Raw genomic sequence first — 25,089 nt, 5'->3', positions numbered from 1 at the left:
TACTTTCTCATGAATATGGCCAAAAGTAGCAATTCCCAGCACAAAATTGAAACTGAAAGCTGCTTTATGAAGTAATTAGTTGCTTCCGCATGTTATTTCCATGCATAGGTCCAAATGTTGAAAGAATGAGAGAGAGAAATCAATCTTCAACGGTTTCTCTCTTTTCCATGCAATGCAAGATTCTCTATTTAGAGTTACTACTACTTTCTATTGCAGCTAGCTTTGAGTGTCCTCTATAAATATATCAATTCCTTCATACATCATTTCTCATCCTCTAAACATCTCTATCTCCCTCTCTCTCTCTCTCTCTTTCTCTATAAAACAACCTCTATTCCCCTCTTTGGGAAATAGTACTGAAATACTAGTACAACTACAGCAAGAAACAATGGCTGGTGGTGATCTTCTACCTTTCGTGTCCATTGTTCTTGTGCAGTTAGGCTATGCAGGGATGAACTTCACATCAATGTTTGCCATGCACTCTGGAATGCACCCTCTTGTCCTTGTGGCTTACAGGCTTCTGTTTGCAACCGTGGCAATTGCTCCCTTTGCTTATTTCATGGAGCGGTAATATAAAAACTCTCCCCCCAAAAAAAAAATAAAAATAGTAGTTTATAAAGTATACATATTATACAGTGATCATCATAACTCTGTTTTGGTTGTTTCTTGCATATGCATAGTTTTTGCTTAAGTCACACTTTGCTTGTTTGTGTTGTTTGTTTAAGAGTTGGTGGAGTTTGGACTTTTCTTGCTATATATGGAAATTTGTTTTGATTTCTTGTATCTGACTTGATAATTAAGTACCATGCTTTTCTTACAGTCTTTTTGTTTGATCCAGATTTTTCTCTTTCTTATGTTCATGTGGACTATCCACACGTTCACTCACATACATGATACATGTTTAGTTCCATTTGTGGACAGAGAATGACGTTGGAACTTTTCATTGTAAATATAGGTTATCTGATATTTTGATATTGAAAATCACGGTATATATATAGCTTGTGTCTAGAAAATAGAATGAACTTTTTGTAGTACAAGATTCTCATTTAATTTCCATGTGAAAATGAGTTTATAACCATGAACTTTTTCTTCTTTTTTATTGGTTATACTTTAACTCATCGAGAGAGAGAGAGAGAGGTTTCCACTACCTTGTCAAAAGTTCTGAGCTTGCAATTAATCAGAATATCCCTGAAGATATTGAATATTGAAACTGTTGAGAACTCTGTGAATGACAAAAGGGATGTTGTTGCATTTCACTAGGCTTGGCATGTTTGCCGCGTAGTTCATACAATTTGATAGGGAGATAGACCTATAGTAGTTAGCCAACAAGTATATATAAATAATTAAATACGCTCGGTTGGTTTTTTGCATGGCTAAAGCATGAGCTATAAATGCTCTATATGTCACTTCTTGCGTGTTCATTTTGATGACCCTAAAAGTATTTTTTTTTTCTTTATTAAACTTATTTAGCTTATATCTAATTCTTAAAGTTTTACTTAGTTTAGGTGCAGCTGTATTTTTCTCAGCTCATTTTTTCAAGTCCATTAAACTAATCAAAATATATTATCCCAAATTAATGAGCACTTAATTAGTGTTAGGTGTGCTAGCTAGATGTTGATTTATGTGCCCCATCAAGATAATATGGAAGAATGGATTTATTTTGGATTTGCAAAATATAAATTTATGATTAATATGTTCTACCTAATGCTTTCAATAACCCCTCCTTCTCAAACCATACTCATCAGGCTTTTGCTAAAGTTCTTCAATTGCAGTTCCTCTTTTTTGCATGACCACAAATCTTATACTATCATTTTGGTTTCTCTCTCACTCATTTTATTTCTTGCATGGGAAGCTTGTATATGCTTATACTTTATGGTATTAAGCATTATGTTCACAAGTAAAAGCTAGTGTATAGACTACTAAAGAGGCAGTATAGGTGCTCTTTGTCAACATTATTATTTATGGGCGAATGAAGTGCCAGGACGCATGTAATCATCTTCTAATATATAATATATGAGATGAAGGCACTGCAAGATTAATTGCCTTTCACATGAGAGGTGGAAAGAAACTATTTTGGCTATATATCAAGCTGTAGTAGAGTCATGTTTAATCTTGTTAAATACCAATATTAAGATATGGACAATTTTATGAATGGCAATGTTTACACTAAGATGTATATTACTTTTTTCATGGTTCACTTTAGAACAATATATATATATATATATAAATATTTCATATCTTTCTGCAGGAAGACAAGACCCAGGATTACAATGTCTATTTTGTGGCAGACATTTTTATGTTCCTTAACAGGGTATGCATTTTCAAACTTGAACTTCCTAGTCCATAAGTTACTATCATGTTCGTAATTTTGTATGCATGCCAAAATGTTCTAGGCCATCATGGCTATGTTTTAGATGAAATCTTTGTTCAATCTTTTCCTTGATAAATTAAAATATTCTAGTCTTTTGTTTTCTAGGCCATCATGGCCATGTTTTAGATGAAATGTTTGTTCAATCTTTTTCTTGATAAATTAAAATATTCTAGTCTTTTGTTTTCTACATGTCCAACACATGTTAATTTACATATGATCTTTGCTTTGGTTTGTGACAATTAGCATTTGATTTTTTATATATTTTTTTTACAAAGTTGTACCCTAACATGAACTCAAAGTGCAGGGCAACTGGAAATATGGTCCTTTACTTTATAGGGTTAAAGAACTCGAGCCCAACAATTGGATGTGCATTAACTAACACACTTCCAGCATTTACTTTCATCCTTGCAGTCCTTTTCAGGTAGCTTATTTTTCTGTTTATTCAGGAAATAGTTCAAATGACAGTTCACTCCTTTCTTCCAATTGAGTACAAGAATTAAAAGTTTTAAGTTGATGTTTGGTAGGCAAGAATCTCTGGGAATCAAGACCAGGCCTGGTCAAGCAAAGGTAATAGGAACAATTATATGCGTAGGTGGAGCCCTTATATTGTCATTCTACCATGGAAACATCATTAATATAGGCGAATCCAGCATTCACTGGACATATGCTGAGAATATGGAAAAGAATAGCTCCACTTCTAGCGGCCATGGGAATGTCATCTTAGGCCCCTTTCTCCTTATTCTTAGTTCTCTCTCTTGGTCAATATGGTTCATAATCCAAGTAAGTACTCAGATCCATTACACCAAAGCTTTATGCGTAGGTGGAGCCCTTATATTGTCATTCTACCATGGAAACATCATTAATATAGGCGAATCCAGCATTCACTGGACATATGCTGAGAATATGGAAAAGAATAGCTCCACTTCTAGCGGCCATGGGAATGTCATCTTAGGCCCCTTTCTCCTTATTCTTAGTTCTCTCTCTTGGTCAATATGGTTCATAATCCAAGTAAGTACTCAGATCCATTACACCAAAGCTTTTGATTTTGTATTATTCTCCAAGTTATACGTCAAATCTTTGGCATATGGTATGGACCAATTACTGTTATTCACACTTATAAAGTGAGAATGATTTTATGCATATTGATTTGTATTACATTGCATGCATGGTTCAAGTGCAATAAGTTTCAGACTTTCACGATTCCTTGTAGTACTAACTGTTTTATAATTTCAGGCAAGAATGAGCAAGACGTTTTCAGCACCATACACAAGTACCACATTGATGTGTTTCATGGGCTTCATTGAGTGTGGGATCATTGCCGCAATTTCCAAACCTGTCATTTCTGCGTGGTCATTGAGCAATCCAATGTGGCTTCTTGCAGCTCTCTATACAGTATGCTTCACTTCAATTGATTTGTTGAAAACAATTTGCAGGATTAGTGTTTCTTTTCTTTCTTTTTTTGGGACAAGGAATACTCATTTCCAGGCCTAGGAAATTCTCTTCAAAGAAAACTGAGTTGACAAATTAAGAATTTCAGTCACATTCATTAGTGTCAAATATCATCAAGCTAGTGAGCTCTCCACTCGTATGATCTAAAACACTTCTCATGAATAAATCCTGGGTTGGAGACCCCTTTAATTTGGAGCAGCATGTTTGTATACCAGATTTCAGTTGCTGAGAGTTCTAAAAATGTTTTCATTAGCTAGCTAAATGATGCTTCAGACTTTAGAATATAAACCATAAATTATTACTTATTAGTGACTTCTATGTAATTTTAAGGCCGACCTTGACTAATCTGTTGATGATTAATAGCAGACCCCAAAAGTTTGGGACTACGACTACGTTGTTGTTATATATAGTTTTAAGGTCCTAATTTGAAAATCATAATGTTGATTTCAGGGGGTTGTGTGCTCTGCACTAGCATTTGCTGTCACTTCATGGGCTATCCAGTTGAAAGGTCCTCTCTATGTCTCAGTATTCACCCCCTTGTTGCTTGTTATAGTGGCTATTACCAGTTGGGCCCTGCTTCGTGAGAAATTATATGTTGGAACGTATGTATACGCTTTATTTACTCACAAATTTCTTATCTATTTTGGACTCATTTGGATATATGTTTTATTTTTTTTCAATACATATATATGTGGCATTCTCTTTGGACTGACTAAATTCAAAAATCTTTTCTTGATTACTTTTTCTCCAAAACTTAGACCAAGTTGTAACTTAACTTAATAGTTCAAAAGAGATTGCCACATACTTGTGTAAAAATGTAAATATTCCAAAATTGTGTTATACTTTTACAAATGGTATTGAGTTTTCTTGTCTAGTGTATTGTTTGTCTTTATAACAAGTTTGATCAGCCTATTGCTGTTACTAAAGCTATGTTGTTAATTCAGTGCTTTAGGGTCACTTTTGATTGTTATGGGGCTTTATGCTGTTCTATGGGGAAAAAATAAGGAGACAAAACCAGCAAATGCTATCAAGAAGATAGAAGCAACAAAGATAGATGATGATATGATCGCGAAGGACTTGGAAATGCAGTTTGATGCAAAATCGAATGGCAATCACAATAGTGCAGAGAAACCAGAAGATATGTAATCCAATTCAAAATTGTTGAGTGCTCCATGACTCCATCCCATGTTGAAGTGTAACTTATGTTTCAATTTAATTTAGCCTCAATGTCCCAAGTTTCACAATTTCTAGTTTTTGCTCTCATACTGTATCACCTTGAAACACTAGCTTTCATGGTAGAAGGAAAGTGAAAAAAATTATCTTGTTGTACTACTTTAGAAATATGAGAAATGTCAAATGTGATGTTCAGAAGCTATTTATCAAATTGGTTAAGAAGAAAGATTATTCCTATGAGCTATGAGCCCCTAATAATTAATAAAGAATAGTATAACATTACAAAGTTACAGTGGCATAATGTTCTGCATACTTCAACAGAACAAGATGATAGGAAAATGTAGTATTCTTGATATTTATCCAGAAAGGGACGATTTTTCGCAACATATTAAGGTGGTAAATTATTATTGGAGTTACATCTCTTTCACCTATTTTTATGCACAAATCATAATATGACATGAAAAAAGTTGTGAAAAATCAAATCTAAAACCCTAACTCTCAACAAAATCAATATCTACCCAAACCCAAAAATGTCATTGGCTGTATGACAAAAATAGCTTATCTCCTACATATGAGTTTTAAACAGCCTCACTCAATTCCCTTTTTATAATTTATTGGCCAAAACTTATGATTGAAGATGGGCAATTCAAAATGATTCAACTATTATTGACTACTAAGCTTTCACCTAACATATTATAAGATCCTTAAAAGAAAAAAAGAAAAAAAAAGAGTTCATGAATTCTAAGCAAGATTTAATTATTCAACTCATATCATCATAGATCATCCACATGTTTCCTTGATGAAAGCACATGGATTCTGCAAGCTACATAAACCTGGTGTGATTAATAGTTGTATCCCTCATGAAATTCACATGGATTTGCAAGCTACACAAACCTACTGTGACTGATAATATGTTTTTTATATAATCATTTTCATTAATTATGATTAATAATATGTTAAAAAGCTAATTTAATCCTCCAATTAGTGGATGGTGCATTTTACTTTGATCTCTTATTAGTTGCCTCAATGTAATCCTTACACTATTAATTATGTCAATTTACCAGTCCCTTAACTTTTAGAATCAAGCTAATTGCATTGTTGGATCTCCTTCCAATTTAATTTTAACAAATCAATTCATGTGATAAATGGAACACATGTTAAAGAGGTTATTAAGAAAATGTAAAATTTTCAAAATCAAATCAATTTCAACCATTAATTTTGTTAAATTTAAAGGAAAAGAAAATCCAAGGATGAAATTAATCTAATTTTGAAAGTTGAAAGACTTAATTGATATAATTAATATTTGAAAGACCAAATTGAACTTTCTTAATAGTTAAAGGATTAATTTAAGGTTAACTATAAAGATTTTAGGTTTTTGACATAAATAGAAAATTAAAAAAACAAACAAACAAAGAAGAAATTATTTATTTTATAACCTTATTAAGCCTTAAATATAAGTTTTTTGATACAAAATATTTCATAATATATTTTTTCAAAATTTATTAAGATTGTAAGTTGTGAATGCTATACAATAAAAGTAGTACTTGTAATGAATTTATATGAGAATGATATTACACCAATCATAAACCTGTGCAAAAATTGTGAAGACACTAGGATGTGGCAAGATCATACAAGTTGTGAAAAAAATTGCTACTAATATGGCAAGATCAGACTACAGGTAGACATGAGACCCACAATTTCAATAAGTAAGTGATCACCCAATGGGAAGGAAGTCTTTCCCAAATTTCTCATGGAAAATTATTAAGTGTTTTCGGAGCATGGTGAAATGGGGCTCCCTCCTCTCACACATGTGGATCTCACCATGAAGTTAATTAGTAAGATTTATCATGAATGTAAGAGGAGAGAATACTACGTCACAAAACACCTATTAATTACTCTTAATTTATTTTACATTTAAGAGTTTATTTGTGGGATTTAACAATGTACAAATTATCACATCATTTAAAATTTGAAATAAAAAACTATTTACACTTTCAAATTTTGTAAATTTTGATTTAAATTATAAAATACTAGCCTCATCTCATGCACTTCAAGTGTGCAATGAGACTTTTTTGGAGGGGGGAAGGGGGTTTAGTGTTATAATTTATTTATCCTAATTCAAAATTTACACATTTGCTCACTCAAGAGTGGCATGAGACTAGCTTAAAAAAATGAACAAAATTAAAATGAAAGAGATTTGTAATATGAGAGATTTAAAGATGTAGTGCCTACTTTTACAAAGGTGGTAGAATAATTAGAGAAAAAGAGACAAAGTGAAAATCAAAGGAAAAGAGAAAACAATATAATGAAATTTTATTTTAAAAAAGTATATGTTCATACATTTTTAGTGATTATCTTCTTTTGAAATTAGTGGAAATGTCACGGTTTTAAAAATTGGACTGAATTGGAAATTAGTCTGGTAAAAATGAAAAAATCAATAGTTCAACAGGTAAAAATAAAAAACCGGACTTATTTTTAGTTTTTTTTACAATTTCGATTTTTAAAACTATGGGGAACATAGGAATAGATATGCAGGATTGGATTTATTTTTTTAGAATTTGAAAAAGAAAGAGAAAATATGATACATATGGAGAAATATGAAGAATAAAGCAACTTCTTGTTATTATGGGTATAAAGTTGGTGGGAACGTGAAAGTAGATATGTTGAAGAGAAAAAAAAAAGTATGTAACTCTTTTTTAAAAGATAGACTGTTTGTTGGTAAATTGTTTTTTTAAAAAACTTATCTAAAATTTAGGAGTTTTAAAATTAGTAATTTTATATGTCTAATCCTATTATTTAAACTTTCTAAACATGTAAATCTGATTGTATTTTGGGCATAAAGAGGTAGGAATCCAAATCCGGAAAAACACTTAAATAGTAGTATAGATATTCATTTCAAATGGTGACAATCCTCTTTTTCATCACAAAAGAACATTTATATACACAAAATTTCATAACAAATTTCACACGTGTTGAAGTGACAAATAATTAGTCGTAAGTAAAAAAATGATTTCACTTTTAGATCTAGATAAGAATGAGTGAGAGCTTACTAACTTAACTATTGTTAAAAGAATTCGAATTTGGTAAAGAGGTGTAAAACCTATATTTTACACTACCCAATAAGAGATTACTACATCAACTTTTTACTTAAAACTCAATACATTATATCACACATAATAACATTTTAATAAAACTCACAGTTAAGTTGAATTTTCAAATATATATTAAAATTAATAAAGTGTAATTGGAGAGATAAACTCGTGTTTTAACTTTTAATAACCACATCTTTCTAAAATTTTATCTTTTGTTAAAAGAGAAATAATATGTCTACAACAATTTTACAATATTTTAACAATAAATTCGAAGTGGCAGGTTGTTACTGGTTATTATTGTTAGGGCTAAAAAGTAATCTTAGTATTAGTTTCAAATTTGAACCAATAACAACTAACCACCTGTGATTTATTGTAAAATTATTGTAGACGTAGCATCTTTCTTTGTTAAAAATATTGTAAAGTTTGTTGCTAATAGTTTTGGTCCAAATTCACGTCACTTTTCCTGATCTGGCAATATTCCACTCCAAAACCTAACAGACGTCACGCAAACGTTTGGCCCCCACCAAAACAAGAGACGCCGTTAAAAGAGCCGTTATCTCAACCCCCTTATATTAAACCATTCTCAGCCTTCCCCCATTATTTTCGTTACAATTTCTCTCTCTCTCTCTCTCTCTCTCTCTCAGGGCAGCTTCTCTCAGATCTGCCCAAACCCACCTCACATATTCACCATGTAAGCTCTCTCTCTCTCTCTCTCTATATATATATATATATATATGTGTGTGTGGATGAATCTGGATCTGAGTTTGGTTTAGATCTGAAACTGTTTATGAAGCTTTGGTTAAAGTTATGGTCTTTTTGCATTTTACATTGCAGATTTGATGTTTTTGATAGAAACCCATATGGGTGTTTGCTTTGTACAACGTTTGTCCCTTTTTGCTTTTGAGGTTTCTCATAGATCTGTTACATCTAGGACCTTTTTAGATGTAATTTGTCGGAACCCATTTGGATTTTTGTTCCATAGCATGTTTTGTGTTCTTAGAAAATGTTGATAAAACATGAATCAGTGGCTGTCTTCCATAAAAATGTCATCTTTATCATTTATAAATAATGGGTCTTTTTAAAAATGTCATCTTTTCTTTTCATAGATCTGATTCATGGTGTAAGATGCATATGGTTATTGATGGATGCAAATATTTGTGTTTTAGATGGGTCTTGTCAATGAGAATTGTATATGATCTCATTTGTGAGATAAAGTTGTTTCTTTTAGATCTTTGGAAATTTATTTCTGGGATATATGTAGACTGTTGGGCTAATTTGATGTAGGTTTCTTAGGTCAATGCTTGAAAAACCAATCATATCATAACTATGAGTTGATAAACAAGACATTTTAAACCATATAGGTTGATGTAGAAGTCATTATAATCATGGATTTGAATATTGTGTGTATGATACAATCAGGAGTTATGTGATGTGTATGTAGGTAGGTATGAGTGTATCTATGTTAGATTAATTTGATATCTGACTTAGAATTTTGGGATTCAGCTTGAGATAAAAGATGGGGCTGTCTTTCACCAAGCTTTTCAGTCGGCTCTTTGCCAAGAAGGAGATGCGAATTCTAATGGTGGGTCTCGATGCGGCTGGTAAGACCACCATTTTGTACAAGCTCAAGCTTGGAGAGATTGTGACCACCATTCCTACAATTGGTATGCTTTTTCTATTTTTTTCAAAATTGTTTGGTTGTATAGATGTGCTGCTAGTTTGTAGTTGGAGGTAGTTGGATTTTACCAAATTTTTTTGTTACTTGGCATTAGATTTTTGCAATTGATACAATTTGCATTTTACTCAGGTTTCAATGTGGAGACTGTGGAATACAAGAACATCAGCTTCACTGTCTGGGATGTTGGGGGCCAGGACAAGGTATGTGGTCTTAGTATTTTAACAACTGAAACTTTAAGCATAAATGTGAAATCAGGAAAATATGGTTAATTATATCATGTTTCTGCAACTGTTATGTGCACCTAGTTTCTTTAGTGCTTATGGACGGTCTTGTGCTAACTAGATATTGAACCATTAGCACACAACAAATTCATAAGCTACATCTACTAGCAACTTTCTGATTTAGTTTTTCCTTGTCTATTTAAGGAGAAGCTATTAAGCTTGTGGCAGACATTTCAGACAAGTATCTGATAACTTTTGTTTAGTTGCTGTTTGTTATTATGTGCATATGTCTGGCCTTGTGCTAATTAGATGCTTGTCCATTAGCACGCAACATAAAAATAATGTATGTACATTATTTTGAGCCACCTGGTCTTTCAGTTTCTTCCTTAGTTTTAAGAGGAAGTATGTTTTTGTGTTAGGCGTGTGTAGTCATTCGTGATTTATGTGCTTATTGACGGTCTTGTGCTGATTAGTTATTCCATCAGCACATAACATATTCATAAGCTACATTGAATGCCGCATTGTATTTTCAGTTTTTCCTTATTCCATGTGAGGACAGCTATTCATGTTGTGGTGGACATAATCTATACACACAATTATATATATGCATACGTGCATACATATGCAATTAGGCATGTGTATACTTGAATGCTTGTATGTTTGTATTATGCATTAGTTGGTTAACATAGGTACTTCACACTTTGAAAATGGCATGCTTATGGTTGATCCATTGTTATTAATGTGTTGTTGGTGATACACCAAGTTAAATTTATTGAGAGCTATACTTTCCCTTAGGCACTATTGTCTGTCCATTTTCTTAGTCTTGTATGGTGCATGTACAGATTCGACCTTTGTGGAGACATTACTTCCAAAACACTCAAGGGCTTATCTTTGTGGTTGATAGCAATGACCGTGACCGTGTGGTTGAGGCTAGGGATGAGCTGCATCGGATGTTGAATGAGGTAACTAAAGGCTCCATCTTGTTATAAACTGAGTGGAACCTGTAATGTTTTAGTTTAGTTAGATCTTGGAAAAGGTTATTGATTTTTTTGTGTTACTAGCCTATCATTTTATTGCTGACATTGTTTTGTAATACTGATAGTCTCTGCAGTATTCTAATTCAACTGTTTTGGTATTAATAACATATATACCCCTTGTACATCTTACTGCCAATAGCTCATTTTACTTACCATTGCTGAGTTTTGTTTAAAATTTTCTTTTGCATAATAATATTGCTGGTTGAATGCCTAGGATGAATTGAGGGAGGCTGTGCTGCTTGTATTTGCAAACAAGCAGGATCTTCCAAATGCCATGAATGCTGCTGAAATAACTGATAAGCTTGGTCTTCATTCCCTCCGTCAACGCCACTGGTATATTAACACACACACACACACACTCCCTCTCTCTCTCTCTCTCTCTCTCACATGTTTTACCCAATGCATAGGAAATTTGGCATCCATTAATTGGGGCCATTACTTTGGGTTCTATTTCAGGTATATCCAGAGCACATGTGCCACTTCAGGGGAAGGTCTGTACGAGGGACTAGACTGGCTTTCCAACAATATTGCTAACAAGGTTAGGCTCTAGTGCTGCATGCAACATAAGTGATAATCTTGGATATGGTTATGGGCTGGTTTATTAATATTTTCTATTTGGTTCTTGCAGGCTTAGGAGATCCATAAATCTTCATTTACTTTTTTGGGCTGCAATCTCTGTCAAAGGGGATTTTGTCGCTATGTGGTGTTTATGCATTTTACATTTGATATTGTCTTGAGAATGTATCTGTTTGTTTAGATCATTGTTACAATATGATAGAAATTGACATTTGCCTTGTAGATTCTAAATAATTCATGATTCACAGTTCATAGATATGATTAAACTTTGCTTATTTTGGGATACCCTTGCTTTATGTTCTCCTTCAATGGATATGGTTGTAATAGTTTCTCATTCATGATTAAAAGGTTAATTCTCCTATGTGGTGAAGTTGCATGGGTACTTGAAGATCCATTAACGATAATTTTTTACGTGTCACCAATCTCTTTGTTTGGAATAGTGGAATAGTGGTAGTAAGTGTTACTTTAGCCATCAGGATTAAACCATCAGGATTTTGGTTAAATGCACAAAGATTTTGTCGTTGAAGCCTTAATAGATTAACAAATGATTGGTTACATCTCAATAGCTAGGGGTCTTTATGAAATTTCGGATAAAAAGAATTGTATTCCAACTGTGGGGAGAGCATCTTGTATACAGCAATCACATCAATTTGTTAATATTTGCACTTGCTTTTAGTACTTGATGACAAGTAAATTATGAATGCATCACATCTTTAGCTATCACTTTGCTCAACATTGCATTGTTGAGCAAAGTTGTTGAATTGGTGAACCAATATCCCATACTGAAACATTGAGAAGGCCAAAAGGGTCACCCATTTAGAGTTCAGATATTTGCATCACTTGGTGTTGAAAGAGATTTATCTCTCATCATTGTAGCTTATGGTACATTAATTTGACCAATATCCAAGTTGAAGGCCACGAAGTTTTGACCATCTAGTGTTGATGGCTCTTATTGTTGAACTTTTTATTTTGTTTTATATACTAATTCTTTGTTCAGTGTAATATATTACTGTGAGACATTGCAAATTATAATACCATATTTAGTTTCTAACAATTCCGCTAAACTACAATCAAGTATCGAGTGTAACAACTCCACTAAATACAACCCAGCTAATTTACATTTAAAAGTTAAAACCTAGATGTCTTTTTTTTTTTTTTCTTTTTTTTCTTTTTTTTCTTTTTTAATGATAATTTTTATGGTCTAAATGTTTTATTTAAATCTTAAAATTTCAAAATACATTTTGTTTAGTCAAGAGGATTGTAACTTAACCAGTTAGCATCACCTTCTTTTTTCATGACAATTAGTAAAAACGTGATAAAAGGTTTGAATAAAATGTTTTTAAAACTTTTATATTTAAATGAAACACGCTCAAATAAACTCAGTTGAAATTACATAAGGATCTTAGTATATTATATTTTCTATAAATAGTAGAATAAAGGATTTCCGATTTCATATATAAATATAGTAATAATAAAAGTCTATAAATAACTATAATTATTATTGAATTTCTATTTAGACAAGAAAAAAATAGAAGAGTTAAAAAAATCTATCATGTTAAATTTACTCACTTGGTTGAATTGATTGATAAGCTACGCATTTTAATTTATTTATTCTTGAAAGAAGATAATGCATTTTGTATTGTATTGGTCAAAGCAATTACATAGATGAATTTAATTCAAAAACCTAAGGTATAGAATCCTAATAAATGTAAGGAAATATGCTTAAATTTTGCTCTTAAAATATTATGCATTTGTAGGGGAAGTTTTGTTGTAAATAGTTTAAAGCTGATTGAGTTTGTTTGAATGTACTGTGATTAAGAGTGATCAATTTTAAGAAAAAGTAAATGGTATTAAATAATATCATAACAGTTATATCAAATTTCAATAAATGAGAGTAGTAATAGAATGATGATATGATTAGATTTTGATATTGTTTGATGCTTGATGCGGTATCTTCTCCAGCTTCAAGTGAGGCCAAGGGGATGTTGAGTTCAAATCTTCTATCTCATTCTTTCTATCTCACGCTATGTTCCACAAATAAAAACTTACACATGACCAACTATTTAATTAATTGCTAATTTTTTGCCTTTCTTAATTTAGTTACCTTAATTAAATAAAAGCTTAAAAATTAAAACAAAACAGTCAACACATCACCACCGCCGGGCACGAGCACCACCGCCATCTTTCACTAGTGCCACATGCCCCACTACCATCCCCACCAACCATCGCTGACTCCACTTACAATCGCAAATGCGTTTAATGCCACTAGACACAATCATTTACCACTGTCATTATTGGCGGATGCCATCATCTATAATTAAAACCTGTTAAGAGATTTGAAGAAGACAAGGAGGCAGCGGGTAACCAATGCCATCATGGATTTGAATAAGAAACTTGTTGCTTAGAATACGATATGGTAATTTTATGCTCCAATTTTTCCCCGTTAGTAGGGAATGGCGTGCAACTTGTGAACATATTGGTTAAGAATGAATAGAGACTTTGGAAAGAACGAATAAAGAAGAAATAGGAGACAAAAGACTGTTGCCAGCAAGGATTTCTTTATCTTGTTTCTCTGGCAACTTGTTGCTGCTGACAAGTGGTGCTGGTAAAAGATGGTGCTGGTCTCAGTGGCGACGACGTGTTGACTGTTGTGTTCTATTTTTATTTATTTATTTATTTATCATTTAATTTAGATAAAAGAGTTAAGAAAGGCAAACAATTAGCAATTAATTAAATAGATGTCCATGTGTCAAGTTTTTATTTGTGGAATATAAAGTGATATAAAGAGAGTGAGACAGAAGATTTGAATTCGGGGATGTTAGGGAAAGATGAATTAAAAATTTTCCTAAATACTTATATTTTAGGGAAATGAATTTTATTTTATTCCATTCTAAATAATTTTATGAGCTAATTACAACTTATCCACCTTTGGTTTGACTGAAATTTAAGTTGTTTATCCGTGATTTAAAATTTGGCACTTTACCCATCTAAGGTTATCTCAGTTAGGGTTCCATTACCCACCTTTGTTAAAAATAAGGCTAAATATGTATTTTTGCTTCTTTTTTTTTGTCTCTCTCCCCTCAAAACATAAAACAAAAGAAAACAAGGTCAAAAAGTGAGAGTTTTGTAAAAATTATAAATAAAACAAATGTTCTAATATGATCCTGATCAACATGTGTGTAATAGCTTTTATCCTACAATAAAATTCTCATTGAAATCGGATAGGAGAGATGATTTTGGAAATCTGACTTAAATTGATTAATTTTTATTCTGCTAGAGCCGACATGGTTTTACTTTAGCTGGGTACAGGACAATACTAAATACTAAATACCAATCAACCAACCTACTTATTAACAGTCAACACCACTAAAATGCCGACCTACTTCTTATTGCTGACTTCAAATGCGATGTTTCTAATCTCAATTACAACACAGGTGAGTAAAGAGATTCGATTTTACTTTGTATATGATAATTGATATGAATAGTTTTTTTTTTATTTTTATTTTAAACTCTTTTATTTTTCTTAACTCTTTTGTTTTTCTTTTCTTTTCTAGATACAGAAGAAAAGGAATATAATTTATATATATATATATATATTAGCTCCACAATTTTTCACGTCAGTATTTTTTTTTTAAAATCTGATTTTTTTTTTCTTTTTTATTAAATAAAAAAATATAGTCTCCGTCTATGAATAGTCTCTCTCTCACACAATGGCTGACACCACTGACAATGCCACTGCCTCAGGAAAACACCACGGCTGCTGTTGCTCCGCTGCTGCCACCACAGGAAATCCCTATTCCAAAGACGGAGACGAAATGCTAGGGCGACGAAGAAGACGATGTGCCTTTGGAGGACACGGCTACAGCAGGACAAAGTCACTGCCGAACTCAACGTTGAGGCCTTGACCATCAACGACACCAAGACGCTCACATCATTGCGGTACCATCAATCTCTCACATCACCAAGATTTGAATTTCTTTATTTGCTTGATCCTAATTAGGGTTTCGGTCAACTCAATACCTTTGCTGCTACTTTTGGCTAAAATATAATAAAGTATTGATTTTGATTATAATTTGAGATCCCAATTAGGGTTTTGAATCTTTATCATTGATATTAATTTTGGTTTTGATGCTTATACAATGTGGTAAGAGATATAGTGTTCTATAGTTTTAATTCCTATTATTATGTTATTGGAACATGAATGCAGAAACACACATGTATAGCTGAGTCTAATAGATATATTTTGTTCAGTTTTCAATTTTGGGTTTTGATACATTAGGGGGTTAATTTGATGTAGGTTACTGTGAATGATACCCTGTATACATCGGCGAGTACTTTCGAGGACTTGAATCTGTCAAAAGAACTGCTGAAGGGTTTATATATTAAGATGAAATTCCAAAAGCCAAGTAAAATTCAAGCTATTAGTTTGCCCATGATTTTGACTCCTCCCCATAAGGATTTGATAGCCTAGGCGCATAATGATTTTTCTGTCAATTTAAGGATTTCGTTTTTAATTAGGTTTTTTTTTTTGGTCAATTTAGGGATTTCAATTCCTAATCCATTTTTCTCTCTATTCATTTTTGTTGAAGTCAGGGAAACACTCATAGAAAATCAAATTCTACAGGTTTTGTAAGAAAGTGGAGATAGTATTGAAGAGCCTCCCAACCGTCAAAATCTGACAACAATCCTACAGGTTTTGCTTTACCTTCGAGTTTTGCTTTATTTTGCTATCTAGGTCTGATTTAGCTTAGCTTAATCGTTTGTTTGATTAAATAATTATTTGGGCACCTAAAACGTTAGCCTTCTTTGCCTCTACTTAGTCCTTTTTTTTTTTTTTTTTTTCCCGAACCTTCATGTTTATTTTTGTGTTGTTCCTTCCTCGCAACAACAAAGCAGGGTTCATTTTTAATTTTTGTTCTTCCATTCACCTTTATTTAGATTTAATATTCTTGATTAATTTCTACTTTTTTATTGCCTTTCTCTTTAGTCTTTTCCTCCATTTGAATCAAGGTTAAATGTATGGTATTCATTTGCCTCTGTACTAAATTTCAGAATTTTTTTTAAGTATAGGGTTAACTATTTGTCTATGTACATCTAATTTCTAAATATTGCAGTGTTATCTTTACATTTAAAGAACTCATGAAATTCAATTTGAATTGGTACTTATCATGTAATTAATAATTGCATTGGTATGCTGTTGAAACACACAATCCAAATAAAATTGTAAAAGTGTCATGAAGGTTGGTTGAATTTTACTCTGTTTTAACGATCATGTTGATTATATGTGCGCTTTACCTATAAACAATTGCATTGTTGTATCTTCTGGAGTTTTATTTTTATGGAATTAACTTGAATGTTTTAAAGCTAGAATTGACATGAGCACATTAACCATCCTGCCCCAGAAGGCAGGTTTCATAATAGCTGAATCTCCAAGTTCTAAGTCTTTTTACTATGAAATCTTAAGTAAGTGACCAGGAAGACAGTCTTTTCCTCCATTCGAATCAAGGTTAAAGGTATGGTATTCATTTGCCTCTGTACTAAATTTCTAAATTTTTTTTTAAGTATAGGGTTAACTATTTGTCTATATACATCTAATTTCTAAATATTGTAGTGTTCTCTTTACATTTAAAGAACTCACAAAACTCAATTTGAATTGGTACTTATCATGTATAAATAATTTTTTTTTTTGAATTTTAAGTAATTAATAATTGCATTGGTATACTGTTGAGACACACAATCCAAATAAAATTGTAAAAGTGTCATGAAGGTTGGTTGAATTTTACTTTGTTTTAATGATCATGTTGATTATATGTGTGCTTTAAATATAAACAATTGCATTGTTGTATCTTCTGGAGTTTTATTTTTACAGACATAACTTGAATGTTTTAAAGCTAGAACTGACATGAGCACATTAACCATCCTGCCCCAGGAGGCAGATTTCATAATAGCTGAATCTCCAAGCTCTAAGTCTTTTTACTATGAAATCTTAAGTGACCAGGAAGACAGGGAAAGCCCTAAAACAGCAAACATATATGCTTGGTAGTATTTAAAACATGAGCATTAAGAACCTTGGTTCTCAAATCTTCTTATTAATACCAGGTTAACTTGATTGACAATACTGGGGATTATGACATGTTCTAATTTTGCACCTAATTACATACACATCTGTGGGAGTCTTTTTTATATCATTATTGGTTTATTTGAGTTTAATCTAAACTGTATATGCAATACTATGGCTCTATTTGGATTTTGAAGTATTATACCAGAAGTATTTGCTATATAAAATGCAAAAACTGCATGTACTACTCAAACTTATGCTTAAAATTTAATTTTTACTCTTCAGCTTGCTTTACTTTTGTAAATTAAAGGGTTTAGGGGTTTATCTAACAAACTAAGTCTTGAATCTAAATATACAGAGGATAAATGATTTTCACAGCAAGTAGGGCTTCATTTCTGATTGTAGTTGCTGTTGGATTTATATGTTATTTGTACTGCTCATTTTGCATCTATGTTCATCAAATTTTCACTTGCTTTAACTTCTCCAATCCCAAAACAAAGAAAGAAGGAATGAAAATTCCACTAACATGAGCACCAGCCTAAGCACCATCTTAACTACTTACAACTCCAGCTTCCAATTCAATATCACAAATTCTGCCAACACAGATGGAATGATATCAAAATTTGATTGATCCAAATAGGCTTTTCACTTTTTTATGATGGGTTTTGCTTGGATTTGTATTTTGTATTATGCATAATTGGTTGTTGTACATTTGGTTGGAGTCAGTGACATGCTATTGTTATGATGAATATTTGTGCATAGTACTTTCAAGTGATCATCTAAACAACATTTACAAGCAATAAAATTTTAGTGTTTAAACAATTTACAATTATTAGCGCATGATGGATAACATTATTCTAACAGTAAAACTCTAGCATTACATTTTATATATATATATATATATATTAAAAGTTATGCTTTTAAACATAATTGCCATTGAACTGTTCATGTTCTTTTCCCAGTTAATTGAAGTACTTTTATTAATTTATTGTCAATATTCCTTCCCAAATTCAGAGCCCAGATTCTATTTCCAGAATTCTCTTAAAATAGTAGTGTCTAAATACAATATAATTTTTCATTTTAGGGTAAAAACAGCTTCAGAAAAAATAGCAATATTCATAAATAACAACAAATCCAATTTGGGAAGTCAAAATAGCCATAATTCACCCAGATATATCACATGATTTTTATTCAATGATTGGTCCCGCATGATGGTCACACTTCACATGTCAATTGTCAAATAATTGTACATTATATGCATGACTATAGTTTGAGGAATACTATAATCTCAGCTACTTACAAATATGATATTTAAGATGTAGATGTTGTAATACATTCCTCAACCTGTTTTATTGCCACGCTTACATCAGTGATACTTCAAATGAATGTAGCATCAACTTATCAACTGAACAAGGTGGTGATTGTACTAAATTTCAAAAAGTTGATGTCCAAAGCAATGTGCAACTCACACCAACATCTGTACTCAAGGAAAACAAAAGAACATATTCAAGGACTATTGCGAAGCAACAAAAGAAGAAGATACAGAAAAACACTTTAAAGTTGTGTTTCAATTTATTTGAAATATTGATTAAGTAGTTCTTTAAAATTGTGTTGGTAAGTTGATGTTAAGTTTGGTAGTTAGATGGTTATACAGCTTGGTTTTAATTGATTTGTGATTTTGGTACTAAAGACATATTGGAACAAAGGAAAATTTTCTACTTTTATGCATAGTTTGGTTTTAAATTGAAACAGAGAGGAATGAAACTCTTATATTTAGTTATCAAAGGATACAACTTTACTTCAAAGTTTTTTTCTAAAGCAAAGCATATCACAAGTTGACAATTTGGAAGTTATATATTCTTGAAGGACAAAGGCCCAAGGAAATTAAGATGGTTATAAGCAGCTGAGGTAGTGCTTATTGGGTGCACAAGCCTTCTTATTCTGTGGACCATAACATGACAACCCCTTCTTATCTACATGCTTGTCTTCATGAGATACACAATTTGTTTTTTTCTTTTTTTGTTTGTATTTAAATTTAATTTAACTTTCTGAGTTATCTCAAGCTTGGTTTTATATTTAGTTTAATTGTTTGAGTAAGTAGTTTTGCAAAAAAAAAAAAAAAAAGTGATGGCTAAAATGAATAATACGAGTTAATGGTTCTATTATAGTTGATGCTCATCTTTTGGGACAGTAATGATATTTTATGTCCCTTTATTATGGATATAATATTTATTTTTAAAAATTGGTAGCGTTCCCGTGCATCGCACGGGTTAGCGACTAATTGAAACTGCAAAAACACAGGGAATATTTATGCATTACTTTACTCATGGCTGTGCTAAATGCTAATGAAGCTAAGGTTCCCCATGTCAAACCAACCCTCAAGCCAGTAGTAAAAGATCAACAACACTAAAAGCCAAGTGACTCACTACAAGGAATAACAGAACGCTCAGCAGAGAGAGACAGAAGGGCATGACTCAAGTGTCCAGCTTATTGTGCACAGGTCGCCTTCTGTGAGGTAGAGAATAGTCCTCAGACAACCACTGAGACACTGGCTCATGCACATTTACATGCTTCCTTTCCAATTCCTGATGCTGATCCCACAACCCCCTCGCACCTGCAAACTAATCAATTTAGTGCTCAGCTTAAATGCATATACAACCGAAAAAACCAATGCCAATGCAGTAAATGCAATCTATTTATACCTGAGACGTGTGGTCTAATAGCAAGATGATCATCTTAAGAAGAAATCCCACCTTCATATTAGACCTTCTCCATGCTCATCCCTCCCACCTCTATCTAAAATGCTATGCAAAACACTTCTAACTCTGCAACATGCATACTGGCTGCCTTTTATCAAGAGGATAAGAGTCGGAAAAGGACCCACTAATGAATAAAAACGAAGGAAAGAAGGAAAAAACCATTTAAATAATGATAACATGCATCATAAAAAAATCTAGCTAACACGAAAATCTAAAAAGAAGAATGTGTATAGGCTAACATGTTCAGCTTCTTTTTGTTCTTTCTACAAGTATAATACTCAAAAAGAATAAAGTCATGAGGACATATGACCACTTGGTCCACAATCTCCAAATAAACTATAGCCGTTTACATTGTAGAATATTGAAGACTAGGCTCAGCCGGTCAACCAGCCAGTCAGCTAGGTGGCTCAATTGGCAACCTCAAAAATGGGAACAAAATGTTACTTACACATCTCCTGTGCATATCACTTATGCATACCTCTCATCCATATGAATGATTTTGAATTAAAGTAAATAACTAACAATGCATATCAGAGGTGTGCACAAAGATGTGTTTATAGAAGATCTGCAAATAACATGATTTGAAACCAATATCAACAAATTGTTCAAAGCTGTAGCTATCATGTCTTAGTATTTATGCCCGAAGCTTTTCTTCGTACCTCTCATCTGTATAATTGTTTTGAAATAGAGTCAATGACTAACAAGGAATATCAGAGGTGTGAACAAAGATGTGTTTAAAGAAGATCTGCAGATAACACTATCTGAAACCAATGTCAGCAAATTGTTCAAAGCTGCAGCAATCATGTCTATCTTAGCATTTCTGACTGGAGCTTTTCTTCTTGGTGTCTCACCGTTATAACAGAATCATTTCAATGAAGTTGGCCAACTTTGTTCTTGCCTATCAACTGAATTTACTTTCATGTCTAAGACTATGTCAGCCTTTTGTTTTCTTCCAGATTTGGACTTCCTTGGCAAGGCAGTTTTCATTTCAAAAGGCATTGAAATATGCATTCCACACACACCATTCTATTTCATCAGATCAGTTTAATTATGCAATTCATAAGATGGTTTCAGACGAGGGTTTCAAACATGAGCACAATTGCAAATAACTGAAAGTTTTACAATTTGGATTTTTCTTAAGGAGTCAATGCCAGCAAAACATGCTCAGTACTCACATTCCAATCATCATAACTTGCATTCCTTTAATGACAGAAGCATTCGATCAGCATTATAACAAAAATACATGCTTCTTCTGATTGAAAAAGGCACAACTAATAAAGGATTCTTATTCTTTGAATTTGGATTTGAATTTGTCTCCGAGAAAGCATCAATCATTGGTGTACAATAATGTATAACATTCAAAAATGTAAAATTCTCTTTATGCAGTTATATCTCTCGGAGAAAATGGAGAAAGAATCTAAATAAAATGAGCTTACTGATTGACTTAAGTCATGTCAACTCAAAAATAAGGGCATATTACTCGCTTCAAAGCCAGAGTCTGCTACAACACCATTCCTACAAGAAAACTGGAATGGACAGCTGGTTTGGCATTGGCAGGTAGTGATCAGCATGTTTCAGGGAGCTCTGTCAAAGGGCTGCGTATCATTGTAACAAACATCCCAGACAGCTTCCATGGCATCCTTTGCAGCTGCTTCTGAGCAGTAAGGGTTCATAATCACTGATTTCATGACTCTTCTTCTCACACAGTCCTTCAAATGTCAAAATGAAAACCCATAACTGAATTAATCACATAACAAAAAATGTCTAAAAGACACTACAGCATAAAGAGTAGTCTGCTACAACACCATTCCTACAAGAAAACTGGAATGGACAGCTGGTTTGGCATTGGCAGGTAGTGATCAGCATGTTTCAGGGAGCTCTGTCAAAGGGCTGCGTATCATTGTAACAAACATCCCAGACAGCTTCCATGGCATCCTTTGCAGCTGCTTCTGAGCAGTAAGGGTTCATAATCACTGATTTCATGACTCTTCTTCTCACACAGTCCTTCAAATGTCAAAATGAAAACCCATAACTGAATTAATCACATAACAAAAAATGTCTAAAAGACACTACAGCATAAAGAGTATTCCATTTGTTATGTAAATGGGCAAGAAATGAATTGTGCATAATTTAAGCTAGATGGTATATACACCTAGTTGACCATTGACCGTTATAAATGACTTGCTATTTTCTGTCTAAAAGACAATGGAATGTGTCAGTTGATGAAGTAGGTTTGGGCATTATAAAGCAGTAATCACTAATAAAAATACAACTTTAACATACACACATGAGCAGCTGTGCACACAGACACACACACCCACCCGCGCCGCCCCGGGGGGGTGGGGGGGTGGGAGGGGAGATTATGAGGAATGTAATATGATCCTCAACTGTATGCAGAGTAATCATTAAGGTCCATTACCCTTAAATAGGTGGGGAATGAAAATTTTTACTAACAAATTAACAATAACATGAGGAATTCCTTCTTATCATCAAATGCAGCAGTAATTCAGGCTTAGCCTATGTCATTCTCCGAAGTAAAGTAGTTACATTATCATTGCTGAATTCTTCAGCTTACAGAATGGTTTCCTGATAAGAAAGATATAACTTAATAAAACTACTTTTATACTAGGGTGGGGACTGAACTTTAAGATTCCAGATCTCATTTTACAATTCTACCTAAGTCTCAGTCCTGTAAGCAAACATGCAAAAAAGAGTTTAAGCTCTACCCAATATTTTAGTTAGTTTCCTAGTGGAACACCATCATGTACTCTACAAGATGTGATATCATTGTTGACTTTATGTAATGTAAGAGAAACTTGGCCATTTGTCATGAATCTTTGAGCTGTCACAGAGTATGAGAGCATCTCATATGGTTCAGATTTAGCATACTGCAGTCAGTAGCATTCTCATTCAAAAAGGAGTGGCATCCCTGTTATTTGTAATTGGTAACTGCAAAATTCAAGAGACTTAATTTTGCTGAATAGTCCCCATGTACATAACAGTTTATGCTCTCTCTTTTTCAGTTACGAATTACAAACTGGATGTTTTGGTCTTTTGCAGACTTCCAAATTAAAAAAGACTGCTAATCAGTTGAAAAAAGACCACTCAATGTTATCAGATTGTAAAGACAGGATAAGAGTAAAGTAAAGTAAAGTAGGGGAAGCTCACTTGTTCATGGCCTCGTAGCTTCATATAACCCCGCAGCAATTCCCGCTTGTAGTGGCAATCACCACTTAGATGACCAGCCCGAATCTGTTTATCGACAATAGAAACACATTCTTTCATTGAAAGAAAAAAAAACCTGAGGATTAAAAAAGTTCCACCACACTGGCACACACCTCAGTGCAAGCATGGTGAGCACAGTTAGCCCAGTCCAAGTTTCCAGCACGGCAGTCATCATACGCGTGAATTAGCTCATGTATCACCACTTGGTTCACCTCGTCTTGAATGTTCATGTGATTACTACAAACCATAATCTAAAAAACACACACACACACACACACAGAACCCCAACAAACCAAAAAAAAAGAGAGAGAATTAGTCAACCATAGACTTTTCCCACCAATCATAGATAGATATATAACACTTACTCATACAATGTTCAAATATTCACTTCAGGCATGTACACACTGACTTTAACATAACATAATCATAACACAATGCCATTCTTGGACTAAACTCAATAAAAAAAACATTCAGAAAACAATACTATAACTTCATAAAATCCCAACTACAAATTGAAGCAAAAATTTCAATTACAAAATTACTAAATTTCAATGTATAAATGCAAAAGCTCCAACTTTGATAATAACAAAAAACCAAAGAAAGACCAAATACAATTGAATAAATATTGAATACCCCTTTGCCATGAACGTAACCGCCACTGAGTTGCTTGTTACAATGGACAGCCTTGATGAACTTGTCCCCAAGTACACACCCAGATTTCTCCAAATGCTCCCTCAGAAACTTCACCATTGGAGCTATCACCAAAAACAAAAACAAAAAAACAAGAAACCCACATGAAATGAAGTCATTTCTATCACTATTCCCTGTTTGGAAGCTCAGAATCAGTAGGAAAAGGAAATGAAATGGTGAAAGTTCCTAAAACCCTAAACCCTAATAAGTTTGTATTCAACAAAAAATAGAGAGGGTTTTTGAAAAATTACTTTGAAGACTTCTTTGGATCATGGATTGGCATTCCTCTATGGATCTACCGCCGTAGGAGGCGGAGGAGATGGGTCCGGATCCGGATTCCGGGGTGGGTTCCTTCGCCATTTTTCCGTTTGATCTTTTTGGCAGAGGAGGTCTCTCTATCCCACACAAAGTGGTTCAACGGTCGGATCCGGCAGTTTAAAAAACCAATGGGTTGGGCCTATTACTATTATTTATTATTATTATCTCTTTTGTTAAGATAGGGTGACAAAATTTCCAATTCATAGCATATATAAAAACAAATCCAAGCCATATGGATTGGGTTGAATTGAGTTTAGTAGAAGGGCTACACTTATATGTTTCATATCTTATAACTTTTGAACTTTTATAAATTATTTAAACATTTTTTAATAAATTATTATAATTCATATAATATATACTTAATACTAAATTTCAAATTTTATTCTCAAAAAACCAAAAAACTTAAATTAAAAATAGTTAAAATAATGATAATTATATGATGGGT

At 32.9% G+C, this 25,089-nt stretch overlaps 3 protein-coding genes and 1 long non-coding RNA gene across 10 annotated transcripts; 2 read left to right on the top strand and 2 right to left on the bottom strand.

The window, feature by feature from the left end:
- The first annotated feature begins 275 nt into the window (after nucleotides 1–275).
- On the top strand, nucleotides 276–4,985 carry LOC112030375 (WAT1-related protein At1g09380). Its single transcript, XM_065782084.1, has 7 exons — nucleotides 276–564; nucleotides 2,246–2,308; nucleotides 2,673–2,789; nucleotides 2,893–3,148; nucleotides 3,602–3,760; nucleotides 4,268–4,419; nucleotides 4,762–4,985. Exons 1-7 carry the CDS (start codon nucleotides 386–388, stop codon nucleotides 4,961–4,963), a joined length of 1,128 nt encoding a protein of 375 aa, XP_065638156.1. The 5' UTR covers nucleotides 276–385; the 3' UTR covers nucleotides 4,964–4,985.
- A 3,666-nt stretch (nucleotides 4,986–8,651) lies between these two features.
- On the top strand, nucleotides 8,652–11,955 carry LOC112030372 (ADP-ribosylation factor 2). The gene is made up of 7 exons (XM_024063062.2): nucleotides 8,652–8,773; nucleotides 9,586–9,746; nucleotides 9,890–9,960; nucleotides 10,824–10,943; nucleotides 11,233–11,351; nucleotides 11,475–11,556; nucleotides 11,647–11,955. The coding sequence occupies exons 2-7, from the start codon at nucleotides 9,599–9,601 to the stop codon at nucleotides 11,650–11,652; spliced, it is 546 nt and encodes a 181-aa protein (XP_023918830.1). The 5' UTR covers nucleotides 8,652–8,773; nucleotides 9,586–9,598; the 3' UTR covers nucleotides 11,653–11,955.
- Nucleotides 11,956–18,805: 6,850 nt separating this feature from the next.
- On the bottom strand, nucleotides 18,806–22,148 carry LOC136061571 (uncharacterized). 6 transcript variants are annotated; one of them, XR_010632447.1, is made up of 4 exons: nucleotides 21,848–22,148; nucleotides 20,355–20,499; nucleotides 20,079–20,273; nucleotides 18,806–19,129 (listed from the first exon to the last, which is right to left on the bottom strand). It is a non-coding gene; the product is annotated as an uncharacterized LOC136061571 (long non-coding RNA). The 6 variants fall into 6 exon arrangements; XR_010632444.1 differs by having other exon boundaries at nucleotides 20,079–20,266; XR_010632445.1 differs by having other exon boundaries at nucleotides 20,079–20,266; nucleotides 20,355–20,495.
- Nucleotides 22,149–22,207: 59 nt separating this feature from the next.
- Nucleotides 22,208–24,764, bottom strand: LOC112030371 (mitochondrial inner membrane protease ATP23). 2 transcript variants are annotated; one of them, XM_065782063.1, is made up of 5 exons: nucleotides 24,578–24,764; nucleotides 24,249–24,391; nucleotides 23,750–23,887; nucleotides 23,580–23,663; nucleotides 22,208–22,415 (listed from the first exon to the last, which is right to left on the bottom strand). In XM_065782063.1, exons 1-5 carry the CDS (start codon nucleotides 24,684–24,686, stop codon nucleotides 22,281–22,283), a joined length of 609 nt encoding a protein of 202 aa, XP_065638135.1. In that variant the 5' UTR covers nucleotides 24,687–24,764; the 3' UTR covers nucleotides 22,208–22,280. The 2 variants fall into 2 exon arrangements, with proteins under 2 accessions (XP_065638135.1, XP_065638136.1); XM_065782064.1 differs by having other exon boundaries at nucleotides 24,270–24,391; nucleotides 24,578–24,763.
- Nucleotides 24,765–25,089: the final 325 nt, after the last annotated feature.

The sequence above is a fragment of the Quercus suber genome, unplaced genomic scaffold, assembly GCF_002906115.3.
Source record: "Quercus suber isolate HL8 unplaced genomic scaffold, Cork oak 2.0 scaffold_288, whole genome shotgun sequence".
NCBI lineage: Eukaryota > Viridiplantae > Streptophyta > Magnoliopsida > Fagales > Fagaceae > Quercus > Quercus suber.
The sequence above is the reverse complement of the archived record's forward strand: the minus strand, read 5'-3'. Positions and strand labels throughout refer to the sequence as shown.